Source organism: Sinocyclocheilus anshuiensis, unplaced genomic scaffold (genome assembly GCF_001515605.1).
Source record: "Sinocyclocheilus anshuiensis isolate Anshui unplaced genomic scaffold, SAMN03320099.WGS_v1.1 scaffold658, whole genome shotgun sequence".
Taxonomy (NCBI): Eukaryota; Metazoa; Chordata; class Actinopteri; order Cypriniformes; family Cyprinidae; genus Sinocyclocheilus; species Sinocyclocheilus anshuiensis.
Window position 1 is genome coordinate 1,504,501 of NW_015542402.1, and position 17,075 is coordinate 1,521,575.

Here is a 17,075-nt window from a genome sequence, read left to right on the forward strand (position 1 = left end):
GAGAGAGAGAGAGAGAGAGAGAGAGAGAGAGAGTGAGAGAGAGAGAGAGAGATAGAGATGAGAGAGAGAGAGAGAGAGAGAAGAGCTATGAAATTAACTTCTTTCCCCAGGCAGCTCGATATTTACTGGAGTAGTTAATAGCTTGGAGGAAGGCAGTACTTCAATAAATCCTAATTAGTTTCTCATTAACGGTAACATTTTCATGTCAAAAGTATATCTGTGGGTCAGCTGGGTCAACTGTATTTCTTATATACCTTCAAAGAGTTCTCAGTTATAAGTATTTTGTCTTGCCCATCTATCACTATATGGACAAAAGTATTTGGGACAGCTGACCATTACACCAACAGGGACGTTAATGATTTATGAAATATAGATTTTTATTTTTTTTACTTAAAAAGTCAGTGTGTATCCCTAAAGAAAAGCTGAAACAACATGTATAACCGAAAGAGTAGAAAATAAACAACAACATCAAACTATAATAAATTACATTAATTTTATTCTGCATTTTTTATTTGGTTATTTGGTTCCGAACAGATTCATCAGGTGATTTAAATTTGTTTTAATTATGCTATAAAACCTTGGTAACTGTGGTGACTCTGAGAAATCGAAACTAATTAGGATAGGAATTTTTGTGATGGCGGTATGTATTTTTCACAACCCTTCCCATTATTTATTTTGACCGCAATATCATAAGTCAAGCTGAATTACACATCATGTTGCTCGGTTCACATGGACATTTATGCCAACTTTTAAGTACTACTGGCTATCTGACATTAAAAAAATTAATCAATAAGTAACTTCTCATCATGGACTATTCAGAACGGTCTCTGTAGTAACCGTGTCAGATGCAATCCTCATCTTAATTAATTTGTTCCTTTAATTATACACATAATGTTGTAACTGTATCACATATATATAAATCTTGTCTATTTCAATCAGTTTGGTGTTGTCCACATCTAAAGAACATGACTGTTCCGAATTGTTAAAAAATAAATAAATAAATAATAAACTCTAAAATATTACAGTGTTTTAATTGCACTGATTTACCTGAAAATCAAGAGCGTCTGTTATGTGTATTTTGTGTATGCTTTGGCAAAATACTAAATGAAGATTTACAATTTTTTGAAATTATTATTAGGTGATAAATATATGCTTATAAACCGGAGAGTTCCGGTGCTTGATTCTGATTGGCTGAGCCGCGTTCGAAGCTGTTGTAAATTACTCTACAACGTAACATACACCTTTGTTTACGTTTGTGTGTTGCTCAACAACCACTTTGTTGCAACCACAACTGTTTCTGAGGAGCTACATTGTTTGGTGGAAGAATATTGTTTTTATTAATATCATTACACTTTATTTGCTCTGTTTTATTCTGTGAAACCTTCCTACGTATATGGAATAACCGTTTTATAAAAGCCATAAGCCCCGTGAAGTCGTGGTTTACAGTGAATTTATAACAGCTAAGAGGGTTTTAGGCACTTCGCGTCGTACCTAACAACGCCCCTTAGCTGTTGTAAATTCACTGTAAACCACAGCTTCTTGGGGCTTCTTGCTTTATTTTGAATTGTTACCTGAGCCCATAAAGCACAGTGCCATCTGGATGGAGACGGATCATTCTGTTCTTCACTGTCACACCATGTACAAACGACTTCTTGTCGTTTAGGAAGTACGTGTCTGGCACCCACAGCTGATCGGCTACCCGGTTATCCAGCGTCAGGTTAAGAGGAATCTCAGAATAGGACAGACGTTTGTCTCGCCAGGCTTGCTGGAAATACATAGTCAGTGTGTAGTCCTGAAAAATAAACCATACACAGAAGAAAGATAAATGGGTTACCAGGTCTAAGGGAAATATCACAACATCAAAGAAAGGAGGGTATATTTTAAAATCTTTTGGGGATTGATATTACATGACTGGCTTTAAAATTTGATGATGTAATGTTAAAAGCAAAATAGTGCACATCAGGTTAAAAATGAGCGTTAAGGGGCTGAGATCTATAAGGAAAACCCAGGAGACGAGTACAGGTATAATGAGAAAGGAGAGCACACTGAACAAAACAGTATATTAATGAACCTTTTCAATCACTCTTTAAAGACAGAGTTCACCCCAAAATGCCCTCATGTCATTAAAAACCTGCATGCTGATAATTTTGGACTGTCGAATATCTCATTAACCTTCAAAACTGCAATGACACTTTTTGCATAAGCATTTCGAAACACAAAGCATGCATCAGTATGCAACAAACGCACATGAGAAAGATCCAGGCAGGTGACAGTATATTGGAGACTAGGGACAGTTTCAACACATTTTGCTTTTAATGTAACTCAGACTTATGTTGCCACATTTGTCAGCTGCAAATTAAAGTTGTTCTAAAATCTACAACTTGTGAAATGTGAAATGCCATGTCAACAAAGAATAAGTTGTGACAGTAGATGAGGTGAAATGTGACGACATTAGAAAACATATGCATCAGTTAATATTACATATGCATTTATTTTGCAAAACAAGCGACCTTGTTCTTTTTATAACCAACCCCCATCAAGCTCAAACCTCATTCTAAGCATTTTTATTTGAAAGGTAAAAGCAGCAAACACGTAACATATTAGTCATGAATAAGTAAGTGATAATCCACGGCTAGCAGTGCATTAAACGATTTTAATGCACGACGTGGAGGCAAAGAACCACCCGACGCAAACCGGAGTGCATTAAAAACATATAATGCACAGCTAGCCGTCCATTATCCTGCTTATACCATGGTAATTTGCCAGCATTGACAACCTAGAGCTGTTAATGACATTTGCAGCGCAATATTTGACCAGAAGGGTAAAAATTACGTTTTCGTCAGTTACGACTCGTTAGAGCTACATTCTGCCCACTTCAAATCACAGAGATGAAATAATGCGGTAAGTTCACATTTATTTGAACGAATTATAGCATTTAAATTAACTAATTATATAATGGATGCCTAGCTGTGCATTATATTATTTTAACGCACTCCGTTTGCGTCGGGTGGTTCTTTGCCTCCACCTTGTGCATTAAAATTGTTTAATGCACAGCTAGCTGTGAATTATCCCTTACATATATTTCAATTAATTATCGATCGATCAAGAGAGAGAGAGAGAAAGAGAGATGACAGTTGTGTGTGTGAGTTACCTGTGTCTGTGCGTCTCTCTCTACAGACAATGAAGCTGTGAGTTTAGTTACTTATACAGCGATTTTACCTCCTCGTTGCTGAGGAATATAATGGAGCGATAGAGTATCTAAGCTATTCTATTAATAAAAGTCGTGGGGCAGCGCTGACAATGAGTTTCTGTGCTCCTGAATGTTTCTGTGTGTGCGCAGCGCGATCTGCGATCTCTCTCTCTGTCAGCGCATTAATATAGAACAGTGATTAAACTGACTTGCAACTACCTGTGCATTAAACGGTTTTAATGCATAACTGCCAGCCAATCAGAATTGAGAATTCAGACAGACCATGGTATAATAGAAATTGACAGTGTTATAACTCAATACTAATATTGCATTTTAATTTATTTACAGTTTTTAATGCAATTTAAAATACAATATATTGAACACCCTGTCCTATCAGCACATGCTTCAGCATCTCTGTAAAAACATCCCTGTTGATCATTATGAAATTAGCTGTACTCCTGTTCCTATTCCTTCACACACACGTTCATCAGGAGCAACAGACAGACCTTCCAGCTTGATAGAAATTTTAGGATTGGAATTATTTATTCAGCACTTCCCGGGGTGTTTAAATTAGTCAAATGTCTTTGATAAAGAAAAGAAAGGGAATATATACTAAGGAAGATAATTAGGGAATGTCTTCATGGCATGTATTAGTTCCAGGATAAATATTATTTAAAAAAGTAAGCAACTACTCAAATGTTCCTTATTAAATGTAAAAACATAAATAAATAAAATTGCAGCAGACTCAATGCTATCATTGATATTCTCAAAAGTGTAAACACTGAGCCTCCCAGGCCCCATCAAAACATTTAGAGTGGTCCACTCAGATCTGTCAATCTCTTTCCAGCTCAACCAATAGCGAGAGTTTGGGGCGTGGCTACTGTAGCAGGCTGAGCCTGAGAGTGTTTAGCCATGGCTGACGCATCACATGAGAAAAGAAACTGAGATTTGGTTAGAGAAGTGCACGCTATAATTCAAAGACTTGACAAAATAAATAGCGACAGGCAACGGGGTGAAACAAGGTTAAACACTGGCAGTGCATTTACAAGATGAAGAAATCTGAGGGAATGTTTGGGTTTCAATCGACAAGTAAGCTAAACTCAAGTTTTTTTGCCACATTTTAGCTTTTTACTGTCAGATAAAATTAGCCCCAGATAAAATAAAAGGTAACACTTTAGAATAGGGAAGAGTTTTCCCTCAATAAACTCATAATTTGCTGCTTATTAATAGTTAGTAAGGTAGTTGTTAAGTTTAGGTATGGGGTCGGGTTCAGGGATCTAGAACATGCTCAGAGAATAAGGCATTAATATGCGCCTATAAGTACTAATAAACAGCCAATATGCTAGTAATATGCATGCTAATAAGCAACTAGTTAATAGTGAGAATTGGACCGTATAATAAAGTGTTACCAATATATATACTGTATATATATTGTAAGGATAATCGCAAGTGTGTCATGAGTAAGTGGCATTTGCAAAGGCTGTTTAAAAATATGCCTAATTTTTGCCTAATGCCTAATTCTGCAAGGTGACACAAGTAACGCAGAAACTGCATAATTCACCTTAAAAGGAATTAAATAATTTCATTTAAATCATTAGAATAATGAGATTTAAACAGTTTACAAACGGTACAACAGTAAAAGAGCTAAAAATGTATTGTAAAATAATCTGAACTATTTGCAAATAATATTTTTATATTCAAAAATATGCAGGTTCATTCTTAACCCTATGCCTAAAATGTAGAAAACGGCTCTGTTAATGTTTCTTATCTCGTCATATTCAATTATGAACTACACAAATCACATAAATATACATATATATATATATATATATCTGCTTGGGGTTAATTTATCACAGTTTTGAAAGTAAGTTAGTATAAATAATGTAGCTATAGTTAAATGAGAGGAATTCACTGTTGTAAATATTTCCTTGTCATTATTACAGTGGATAGCTGTACACGTACATTTGTTGATGCTGTAAAGCAATTCACCCTTTTGAGGAAAATGTTGTGCCCGCTCACTAAACTTAGATAGAAATTATGTTCTATCAAATAAAGTCTTAAAAAGTTGCTTAACCCTTTATCATTAAAAGAGACTGTGAACAAATCTGTCTGCGGCACAGGGTGTTAAACGCCAATCCAGTGCACCTCAGCGGTGATGATGAAATGTTTCTGTTTACATGCTGAGAAACCCAATCTCAGTTTTGCTCTCTTGCTGTAAATATCATTATGAAATGCCATGCAACACCAGGCAGGCTTTCATGGCTTTCTCTTTCTGTACTTAAAGGAAGTTCTGGAAAGTTTAGAAAGATATCGAGTCTCTGGGATTTAGTGAGTTTGTTTTGTATGATCAGCAAGGCTTCTTAAGGATCTAAGCTTCTTCTCATAATTATTTTATCAGGGCAGGTATTGGGATACTGGAGGGAGCTGTCTCCTATCAGGATACCTGTAATCCATTTACTCCAGCTAGAAGTTTGAGTGTGGACTGGGAAAGCTATATACAGTATATATATAATGTATATGTATATGTGTGTGTGTGTGTGTGTGTGTGTGTGTGTGTGTGTGTGTGTGTGCGTGTGTCCTCAGAAACACTATATTGAGGCAGCAAACAACGTGAAAATAGCCGTCACCATTGCTATCCTACATTTTCTCAGCGGAGGTGGCTGTCAAACGCATGGAGCTAATGAGCATCAGGGTGTACAGTAAGCTAGTGTGGGTGAGGAGGGTTGATGTTTCTGACTCGAGAGGGAGCTTCCAAGCGCACACAACGAAATGTAATTGTATACGAATGTCATGTTAAAGGAATTGTTCAAAAACGGACCTAAAATTAAATAAATAGGAATAGAAACTGATTACATGTAATCTCAATTCTGGTAACTGTTGATTCTGGAAGTCTGGACAAAAAATTAAATAAAAATCAAACCTGGAAGATTTTGGCATGTAAAGTCATTGCTGTTTTCATGTTTGTTCATGTAATGCAGGGATTCCCAAACGTTTTTGTCAGCCAAACCCCTTTGAAATATTTACTTGAAATATCTCTGAGGAAGTTAATATTTCAATAATTTAATCAGACATTCACATGTTTACAGTTTGATGCCGCTTACTGGTCATGTTGACATGCAGGTAAACAAATTAAATATTTCTATTTTTAGTGTTCAAGTTTTTAAATAATTTATTTTACATTTCTGACCCTGGACCACAAAACCATAAGGGTAAATTTCTCGAAATTGAGATTTATACATCATCTAAAATCTGAATAAATAATCTTTCCATTGATGTATGGTTTGTTAGGATAGGACAATATTTGGCAATCTGGAATCTGAGGGAGCAAAAAAATCAAAATACTGAGAAAATCGCCTTTAAAGTTGTCCAAATGAAGATCTTAGCAATGCATAATAATTAATATCCTAATGATTTTTGTCGATAATTTTGACCCATACAATGTTTTTTTGGCTATTGCTAAAAATATACCCAAGCGACTTAAGACTTAAGATCATTTTTATGATTTAATTATTAGCTTTTTATCAACTCACAAACCCACTGCAGTTCTTACATTAACCCCACTTCGGGAAACCCTGATGTAATGTTATGTTTAATGCATTTTATGATGTTGATATCAAAAAATGGAATATATTTTCTTTCGCTTTGCTTTTTTATATCAATGGTATGTTTAATGGTAAGTTTAAAACAAGTTACATAAAAAGTAATCTAAAAGTAATCTAAAAAGTCATAATACATTACCTACAATAAGTAACCTAGATTACGTAACTAACTACAGTTTTCATCAATCTGTAATCTGTACTCAGTAATGGACTACAATTTGTAAGTAATCTTTAGTTGTTGAGTTTAAATTCAAGAGATGCAGCGAATGCATTACTAAGGGTGATATTTCAGTAGCACTCACTAACATTTCCTGAAACCAAATCAGCACCAGAAATGCTTTAGGTCAACTTCCATTTCATTTACAGTAGCTCTTACATCTCGCTTACGTAAATGCTTTTGTCGCAAAAATTTAACACCGTTCTAAACAATATCCAATTAAAAAAATTTCAGAGTTCCTTTTAGAATACTTCCTTGATCCATTTTGATCCATGGACAGTTCCAACCTAGAAAATAGACCAGCATTTCCACAACAATTCAACAAATTTCCAATGAGGTGCCAAAAATATAAGCAGTAGGCTATCAACAGTATTGCTCTTCTTAAAGGGGTCATATGATGCGATTTCAAGTTTTCCTTTCATTATTTACATTTATTTTATTTTTATTTCATTTATTTACAGTCTTTACATTTATTTTGAAAGATGAAGCTCGCGATTATGGTAAGGGGCGTTACATTTCTGACGAGTGCTTGCGGTGTTCGGCCAATCACAATGCATTGGGTCAGCTGGCCAATCAGAGCAGACTGCACTTGTCGGAAGGAGGGACTTTGTAGAAAACGAAGCGTTTGAGAGAGGCGGGGCATAGAGGACCTACAATAATGTACAGTATTTGAAAAATAATGTGTTTTTTGAACATTAAAGCATGTCAACATATTCTGTTACACCAAATACACAAAATAATTATCTTTAAAAAAAGCATCATATGACCCCTTTAATGTTAGCGTGGCACAATTTTGCACAATCTGATGTGATTTTTGTGGACACTGAACCATGGCCAACCCAAGAGCAGAGGTCTAAGGGACACCAAAACAGGGGAATTCAAATAGGACTAGTCATAGCTGATGGCTTAATAACCCCTTTGTAACCTAAATTACTGGTCCTCTCCTTTCCCCTTCCAAGGACAGCTTGCCTCGGTTGACTTCCTCCTACCATGTGTTGGCAATAAATAGTTTTCACTACATATATATATATATATATAACCTTGTCGGGCGAAGGAAGCAGTGCAGGCTGCATTCTGCAGGAGACGTGAGGGCAAGGCCTGGAATGGCCTGACTACTTTTTTTATCCTTTTGTCACATCTACATTTGAAGTTGCTTCTCTGTTTCATGGCAGCGCTCGGTGAAATTGAGGGGCCAGAATGTGAAAGGCACTGGAAGCTCAGAGCGGCTGAGATGTAAATGACTGCTATTCACGCTTCTGTCTTACTGTGTCTTTTCTCTGAGGGAGGTTTTTTTGTTGATTTGTGTGCATTGACCAGGGGAAGAAATGACAGCCCCTTGATGACTTCTGAGAAAAGTGTGAAGCCTCTAATCTTCTCTGCTAAGAAAAAAAAGGCTTCCTATTTATTAATTAAACATCAGCAGCAGCAGAATGTGTTTGCTAAGTGTAAAGGCCTGTTCACACCAAGGACAATAACTATAAAGATAACGATAAAGATATAAATCGTTCTCAATATTAAAGAATGGCAGAGTCCACACCACAACTATAACCATAAAGGCACAAAGAAACAATATCGTTGGAATCACTTTCAGAACGATTTGTTTCCAGCTGATGAACGATACAAACATTGACAGCCAATTAGAATCAATCCTGCTATGACGAGCTCGAGAATTTAAAGTGGCAGACGAGCGTGCGCTTGGAATAAACAGACGATATCGTCCGCTGGTGTGGACACTAATATAGTTATCTTCATAGTTATCGTTCTTGGTGTGAATGGGCCTTAAGACTGCAAATGCAATTCCTTTTAACAGACAAGTATGTGAATAATAAGTTGTAGTATCATTTTATATTATTCATTCCTTTTATGCAGTACCATTGCAGCTCTGTAACAAATGATACACCTACAGTATTTTGCAGTTTATGGAAGTATTTCTATATACTCTAAACATTGTTAATAATAGCGTGATTAATGACACAATGGCAAAAAAGGTTAATACGATGTCTAATGGGGTTAAACTTAATATAAAGAAGAAGTAGAAGAAATCTAATATTTCTATACTTACTGATGTTTGTGTTGTCGACCCATCAAATGTGATGTTATTAAGGGCTTTTAATTTAACAGTCAATTTAATAGTTAATTTGGTGTGATTAATTATAACAAAATGGATGCAATTAATCATGCCCCCAACGTAAAGTATATATATAGACACCCAGCCTTCTTTTCTTTAAAGCTGAACTGGTTTTAACATGTCGCAGTGTCTTTTAAAATAAAAATTATAGTATTAAAAACAATGCAAATAAACACTGAGGATGAAATATAAGCACACAAGCCCCTACTGTACCATAGACAGAATGACAGAAACTATTGCAAAATAGTTGGATTGTAGATAGCAGGAGAATTAACGATTATGGCTAATCAGAAGAAATAAAGAGATAAAGAAACAAAATAAAGAAAATGTACTTTTGAACCACCTTTTATCTTTTTAATGCTTTAGTTTGACATAAAATATGATCTTCTTCTGGAGGGATTTCTCAGCAAATATTTATATATGGGATTAACTGCACTTAATCAACCTGTCATGAAGTTATTATAATTAATCAATCAATCAATTAATAAATAATAATAACAATTGACAGCCTTCATATTATTATTATTATTATTATAGTTTCTATCCCCTTCGATTCAACTCATGGAAGAAGACCAGCTGTTCACACACCAGCTGAGATTTACCCTAGATATTTCTGAATTCACAGCAGGACAGTCGAATGAAGCATCACACTCAAAATACACTCAATCAGAGCAGTATGCGTGCGGAGTGGGAAGGCATATAAGCTAGATCTCTGTGCAGCTCTGAGGAGCGTATCCCTCTGTTCTCGTAGATGAAGATGTAGCGGGTCGTCTTCAAGCAGATTGTACACACTATGCTTTGGCTCTATAATGAAATGCCATATGTTTCCCCTGTGCATCTCACAACTGCTACGTCTCTAAACTGGAAAAAAAAAGACACACAAAGCACATTGTAAGGCTGATCAGCTGTCTATATGCATGTTTCAGGCACATGCAATCGCTGAGATTTTTTTGGGTTTTTTTTACGCTGCAGACTTTTTGACAATTAAAACCATTAAAGTCCTTTTAGTTGTTTGTGGTGCACAGGAAGTGCAAAGACGGAGTTGTTCAATTAACAATACAGCTTTCCCAACACAAAGATGTTTGTGGTGCTGGCATGGCCTGCTGGTGGTCTGATACATGGTATATATACAAGATACATGAATGTATTTTATAGTGTTTCAAATAAACGAAACAATTAGTTATTTCAACCCCCTTTATGACTGAATGCAGGTTTGTTGGGGTCATGCATTCTAAGGTTAAACATCTTGTCTGTGAGATTTATAAATAAATTATCTAAAAATAGCACATATATTAACTTCTTTGTTCTTTTGTGGTCTGCTGAAAATCCTTAACCTAACTTGTTTGCTTATGAATCTCTAACTATGCTATATTATCACCAAAACTTGTGTTCAGTGTTTTTGTCACCTTCTTTTCTTGCAATTAGCACAGGTTTTGGCATTCAATCAATCAGTTCCAAAAAGAAAAAACAAAGCCTGTGCTAATTGAAAGAAAAAGTTTATAAAGGATTGAATCCAATATTTGGTAATAATATAGCAGCGTCATACCCGGTGTGAATAAAGTCAATTTTATTCAAGTTTCATTCCAATGTGATAACATTAACTAGAATTTTTGGGAAAAACAAAATTCAAAATGACTCGCAACATGAGGGTTAAAAAAAACATTTCAACAATGTCTAAGACTGTACTAGATTTGACAAAGACACCAAAGCTTTGAAAGAAAGAGCAGGAGTATTGAATATCAAAGTATCGTGTTGTGATTTATGACAGTTCACCCTATAAATGACTAAAGTTAAATGAAGGTAAACGACGTCTCATCTCTTTCTCCTACATTCTGTGCCTGTGTGAAGCATCCGCTAATGTCTTTCTGCATGCACGCTCTGTGCAGTCTATTATTATATGCAGTGGGTGTCAGGTATGAGAGAATATGTGCGCTGATGTATTCATGACCATGCGCTTCGAGCAGCGGGTGTTCTGCATGTCGCTGTGGACGATTTCTAGGTCCTGATGTTGCCTGGGACGAGCTGTCATCCACGGGAGCCATTATTATGCTGCCCACCTCTCCCCCAGCCTCATCTATTGATGAAAATGAGATATAACAGAACCTTCTTCATGTCCATGGATCGATACTGATATATTTTGATGAAAAAAAAGGATAGCAGAATTGAGGAAAATAATGGATATGATATTCGTCTGTGTGTGTTGCTTTTGATGAAAGAACATTTGTTCAGGTCTCATTGCCTCAGTGGCAATGGAACATGTTTGAGGTTGGCGTATGTGTGAATGCTTGTGTACACACACGCGCACACGCACGCACGCACACGCACGCGCACACACACACTCTCATGTTGTGTTTCCATGTTTTATGGGGACATTCCATAGGCGTAATGGTTTTTATACTGTACAAACTGTATTTCTATTGCCCTACACCAACCCTACCCCTAAACCTACCCCTCACAGGAAACTTTGTGCATTTTTACTTTCTCAAAAAAACTCATTCTGTATGATTTATAAGCTTGTTTCCTCATGGGGACCTCAAAAATGTCCCCACAAGGTCAAAATTTACTAGTATTACTATCCTTGTGGGGACATTTGGTCCCCATAACGTGATAAGTCCCCATAACGTGATAAATACCAGGGGTACACACACACACACACACACACACACCACCCTTGGACAAGGACACCCCTGAGGAGGCGATATCCCATCTCTACAGGAGTGACCTGCACCGGCGGGGTCCGCATGAGATGATGACGATGATGCATTGACAGTGAGAGAGATGCATTTCTCATTGAGTGAGAAATTTTTTTTTTTTTTTTTTTTTTTTTTAAATAAGTTTAATTTTGTTAACTTTGTTAGTTCATGATATGCATTAACTAATGTACTGTAAATACTAAGTAAAGAAAAATAAATATTTTTCACATTTCAATTTGTATAAAATAACTAAAGTTATTGAAGTGAAGTTTGTCAGCATGCACAGAGTATCGCGCTGTTTTATTACCAGTGCCAAGAATTGTTCGACAGATCTAATAGCATGTCATCACTGTCTCATTGCCAGAACAAAAACAACTTTTTCGGTAACACTTTAGAATTGAGAACACATTCACTATTAATTAAGAGTTGTCCCTCAATAACTCCTAATTTGCTGCTTATTAATAGTTAGTAAGGTAGTTGTTAGTTTAGGTATGGGGTAGCATTAAGGGATCTAAAATATGCTCATGCAGAATAAGGCATTAATATGTGCTTTATAAGTACTAACAAACAGCCAATATGCTAGTAATATGCATGCTAATAAGCAACTAGTTAATAGTAAGAATTGGACCTTAAAATAATGTGTTACCAATCTTTCTTATAATTATATTGTTATAATATCATTTGTTTTAGCTTGACTTTCCCTGCTCACAGTTTTGGGTAGTAACTGATTACATCAGTTTCCAAAAAAATAAGTACTTGTAATTAGATTAAATTACATTTTAAAATACTCATAATCAGACTTCGGTTACTTTTTTTTTTTTTTATTGTTTACATATTATTCACACAAGTCTTTGTCTTTGGAAGGCTTTTGTCTTTCAAACACATTAAAATGTTTATTAAAAGCACAAATTCACGTTATTTCTTATTTACATGTAAAGCAGGGATTCCCAAACATTATCAAAATACAGTGTTTAAAATGGCCCTTGGCTAAAACGCCCACAAACAAAAAGCTTGAGGCTGTTATTACCAATATTTAAATAACAGCCTCAAAACAACAATGCCCAGTTTTTCTCTTGTTTGCTAAAGTGCAGAAAGCAGCAGACTGCTGTTTTATTCTCTAGGTAACAAAGAAACCGGCAAGAGACGCTGGCATACAGTATTTAATGCCTTTAGTTCTGTATTTGATGCCTCAAAGGCTTTGTGTATGTGTGCAACAAAACATCCAGCTCTCTAAATATTTTATTAACATGTAAGTTCTCTCTTTCAACCACACCATTTTGCTGTTAAAAAAAAAAAAAAAAAGAAAAAGTTTTGTTTATGTATTCCATTTTATGTAGTCCTTATGTAGCCTTCCACTGTACAGATTTGAGTATTTCAAGTAGGATTGAATGCTATATCATATGACAAAGTAGTAACACTTTGTAGTTTTGAATTATTTGCAAACTAGTTTGTAGTTAATTCTTTTCATAAATTGAACTCTCTACATTGTTAATACTTTAATAGGCACATGTGAGTTCTTCATTGTCATTGTAATTTCCAAATTATCATTGTTAAAGAAACATGAAAATAGTAAAGTGAATTGATACAATTTTATGCTTAATTAAAGTGTTTGTAAGCATTTTAGCTTAATGCATTTAATGTCTAATAAAGTGTTGTTGCCTTTAATTTAGCATTTCCGTGACCTAATATAAAGTGAGAAGGATTTAATTCTAATAAACCATTAACAACTGCTTTACGACAAGATGTTAACAAAGGATAATAAAGCATTATCTAACTCTTTACATATTAGATAATTAAACAATAACAATTGGTTAACTACTATGACAGTTAATGAAGAACTCTTTGTAAATAACATTCATTTTTAACAATGCAGGGAGTACAGTTTATAAAAAAAAATGAATGAACTAGCTGAATTAATTGGCGAGAGCCAATGAGCATTCGATTTTACTGCCGTAAAACCTGTTGTAAAGTTTCTTGAAACACCAATTTTAAATTAGTAATGAGCGCGTCAGCACAGGTGTTGCCGCTTACGGTCGCTGCTCAGGATGAAGATCACTGAATAAAGGCTTGAGTTTGGGTCTGTTCCTCGCAGTCATATGGATTACAACGCACAAATAAAATGTATTCCTTTTGTAATTATGTTACATTTTTGGTATTTTATGGTTCTACTGTCAGTCACAGCATGTCGGAGAAAACACCTAGTGTGTCCCACAGCAAACAAAGTAAATATTACATGATAAGTAATGGTTAAACGATTGCAGAAATGTTACTCATTTTAAGGGTTTAAAGTGTCATTTTGTTTAACATTGTGTAATCTTCTAAACGAGTTGGCAGCAGAAATCACACAGAACAGAACGAAATGTTATCATTTCATATTAAGTAAATCAGTAAACTTCATTTAATAATGCAGTTGAAAACAATGCCAACTGAATACAATATAATAGAAATGTTAAGTATTCATAAGTATTCATTTGTAAGTCTGTAAAGGTGTTAATACGTAAATAATTTACATTTTAGGTGTTGTCAATGCATCAGTATTGTACATTTAGATGCTGCAAATATGTCAGTATTGTATGTTGTAGTGTGTCACAAAGCAAGGCCAGACACAACAGGTAAGTGCAAAACAGGATGGTTTGTTGACTGGGTAAGTGGATGACTGGAATAGGTGAGTTAAAGGCAGGTGAATGTCAACACAGTGAATGGTTCCAGGGTGCTTATCTGAGTTCTGATGGAGAGGATCGGATGCCGGTTACGTTGGAGATCGTGGAGCCGTTTCGAAGGAGTCGTTGGAGGATCGCGGGAGGAACAGCAGGTAATTCGTTCTAGGAGAATTTGGCAGAGAGAGTCCAGAGTAGTTCGTAGGAGTGAACGGTAGACCGGACAGTGAGTGACTGTGCTGTGTGTGTATTTGTAGTGTGGCTTGATTGGTGACAGCAGGTGCGGGTGATCAGAACTCAGGTGACTGTGATCGGGTAATTATCCTGGATGGTGACTGAAGTGACTGTGATGAATCCCTGACAAGTGTCTTTACACACATAAGTAAAATTACGTTTGGTAGAACCACATTTTACGTAAAATACATACGAATTCTACTGAGATTATGTTGCACATGCAAATGAGGCCTATACACTTTACCAAAGAACTTGTTTGTTAAAAATTCAGATAGTATATAAAATGAGTAAAAAAAAATATAGCATAGGTGCTTCGTGGACATAAAGTACACTAAACTCATAGCATCTCCTGAGAATATCTGCGGTGCTCAGAAGAGAAGAGAAAGAGTGAACACTCTTCACATGTACATGCTGTGAGAAGAGAAGCGCTCATGCCTGCTACTGAACATCTGAACATATACAACAAATCAGACAGCCATCAACGGATTTTCCTCTGTCTGTTCTTCAAAATATAATCTAATATGTATGCAAACGCATGCAACTGTGTCTAAGCAATGAGACTCCTTGTCAAGACAAACAGGTCGCCCGCCACTGCGCAATACCCACATGTGGAGGCTGTTCATTTTGTACTCTGTGAACAATGTAGCCTATTTAATGTGTAAATTAAGGGATATTAAAAATAAAGAAATAAATAAAAATTACATACACGCACACAGTAATGTCATGCTAAGCAGTACTTTAGGTGGTTTGTGTACTTTTAGTGTTTAATGATCTTTTTGGTTTTAACAGTATTAACTGCAGTATATAATTTGCAGGCTGCACACGCAGGTGTGTTCAACTAATAAAGTAAATAAACCTTCTTCAATGCTTGCAAAAATAATTAAAAGTAAAAAGACCAAATTCCCAGCCAAAAATAAAATAAAATAAAATAAAATTAAATTAAATTAAATTAAATTAAATTAATAACAAATTAATAAAACAATCAATAGAACAAAAAACATTTTTATTTAATTTTATTTAATTTCACTAAAATCTGCATTTTATTGTTAGAAATTACAGTTTAAGCTTGTAAAATCTTATATTTTACCATGTGTATATTTATTTATTTAATATTTTTTTCCTTCAAACACATAACACAGTAGTTTTACTAGTTATGAAATGCCCCAAAGAATAAAAACACTACAGCAGATGGCTGCCTAGGCAGTGTGGCAACACCAGTGTCACTATTCAATAAGGATTTAATGAGTTAAGACAAGCAGAATGATGAAAACACCACGTTCACACTCTCTATGACACTGTAATTTTCACCTCTGTAACTTACACCAGTCAAAGACACAATTAGGATCTGAAAAACAATCTTTTTTTTAGATGAATGTGTGCCATCAGGAGTATGTGAACGGATCAGCGGAGGGCTTTATTTCACCCTCGCACACTACTACTATTAATCTGCTAAAAATAAACATAGGCAGGGGTACAATTCCCAACATATATCAGCGCACCAAAAAACTGCATGGTGGCAGGTCTCCTTTTCTCATCACAGTAACTGTGTGAAGCAGCTTTATATCACATGAGAGGATTGAGCCATACAGATTTATGAGGACTGAAATCATCATAGTTTCCTAAAAGCCATCATATCTTGGTGTTAAATTAACACACTGTGTGTAAGGATTTAGGGCAGTTCACCATTAGTCAGGTGGCAATTGGATCAAAACTAATGTTTAATCGTGCCTCCATATGCATTAAGATGCACTGCTTGCAGTAAGCAAAAGGCTGTTCTGAATTGTTTGTGTCATTACCATTTCATTGCATTCATTACTAAAAATATCAGCGGAGCCTATTAAGCTACAAGCTAGCCAAGCATCATTTACTAAACATCTCTCTCCATTGCATCAGATCATCATTTACAAATCCTGTGGAAAAATCGATCTTAAAGAGATGCCCTGACAGTCATTTGAATGCATGTACAGGTGCATCTCAATAAATTAGAATGTCGTGGAAAAGTTCATTTATTTCAGTAATTCAACTCAAATTGTGAAACTTTTATATATTTATTTAAAAATATATTTTTTGTTTTTCCTAAAAGAACTTTAATCCCGGCAAGGAAAAATTTATCCAAACCATGGATTTTCCAGGGTTGAAAAAATGTATTCGGTTGAACTTTAAATCCATGGTCATATGTATGCAAGAAACTGGCTCATTATTAGTGTTGCTTTCGTCAACAAAAATTATGACTAAATATCGTCGTCAACGAACCTTTATCACGTGACGAAAACGAGACGAGACGCAACGAAAATGCTGGTCATGTGACGATGACTATAATTAAATGTATAATGCAATATTGTTGACGAATAAAAACG

The 17,075-nt window shown here is 35.4% G+C and overlaps 1 protein-coding gene across 2 annotated transcripts in view; it reads right to left on the minus strand.

Moving 5' to 3' along the window:
• LOC107692986 (gamma-aminobutyric acid receptor subunit beta-2-like) overlaps positions 1 to 17,075 on the minus strand; it is an 85,542-nt gene that overhangs the window by 44,333 nt on the left and 24,134 nt on the right. For both annotated transcript variants that reach the window (XM_016492221.1, XM_016492220.1), the window contains exon 4: positions 1,572 to 1,792. In XM_016492221.1, the coding sequence (XP_016347707.1) occupies positions 1,572 to 1,792 (221 nt within the window). The remainder of the gene's footprint in view (positions 1 to 1,571; positions 1,793 to 17,075) is intronic.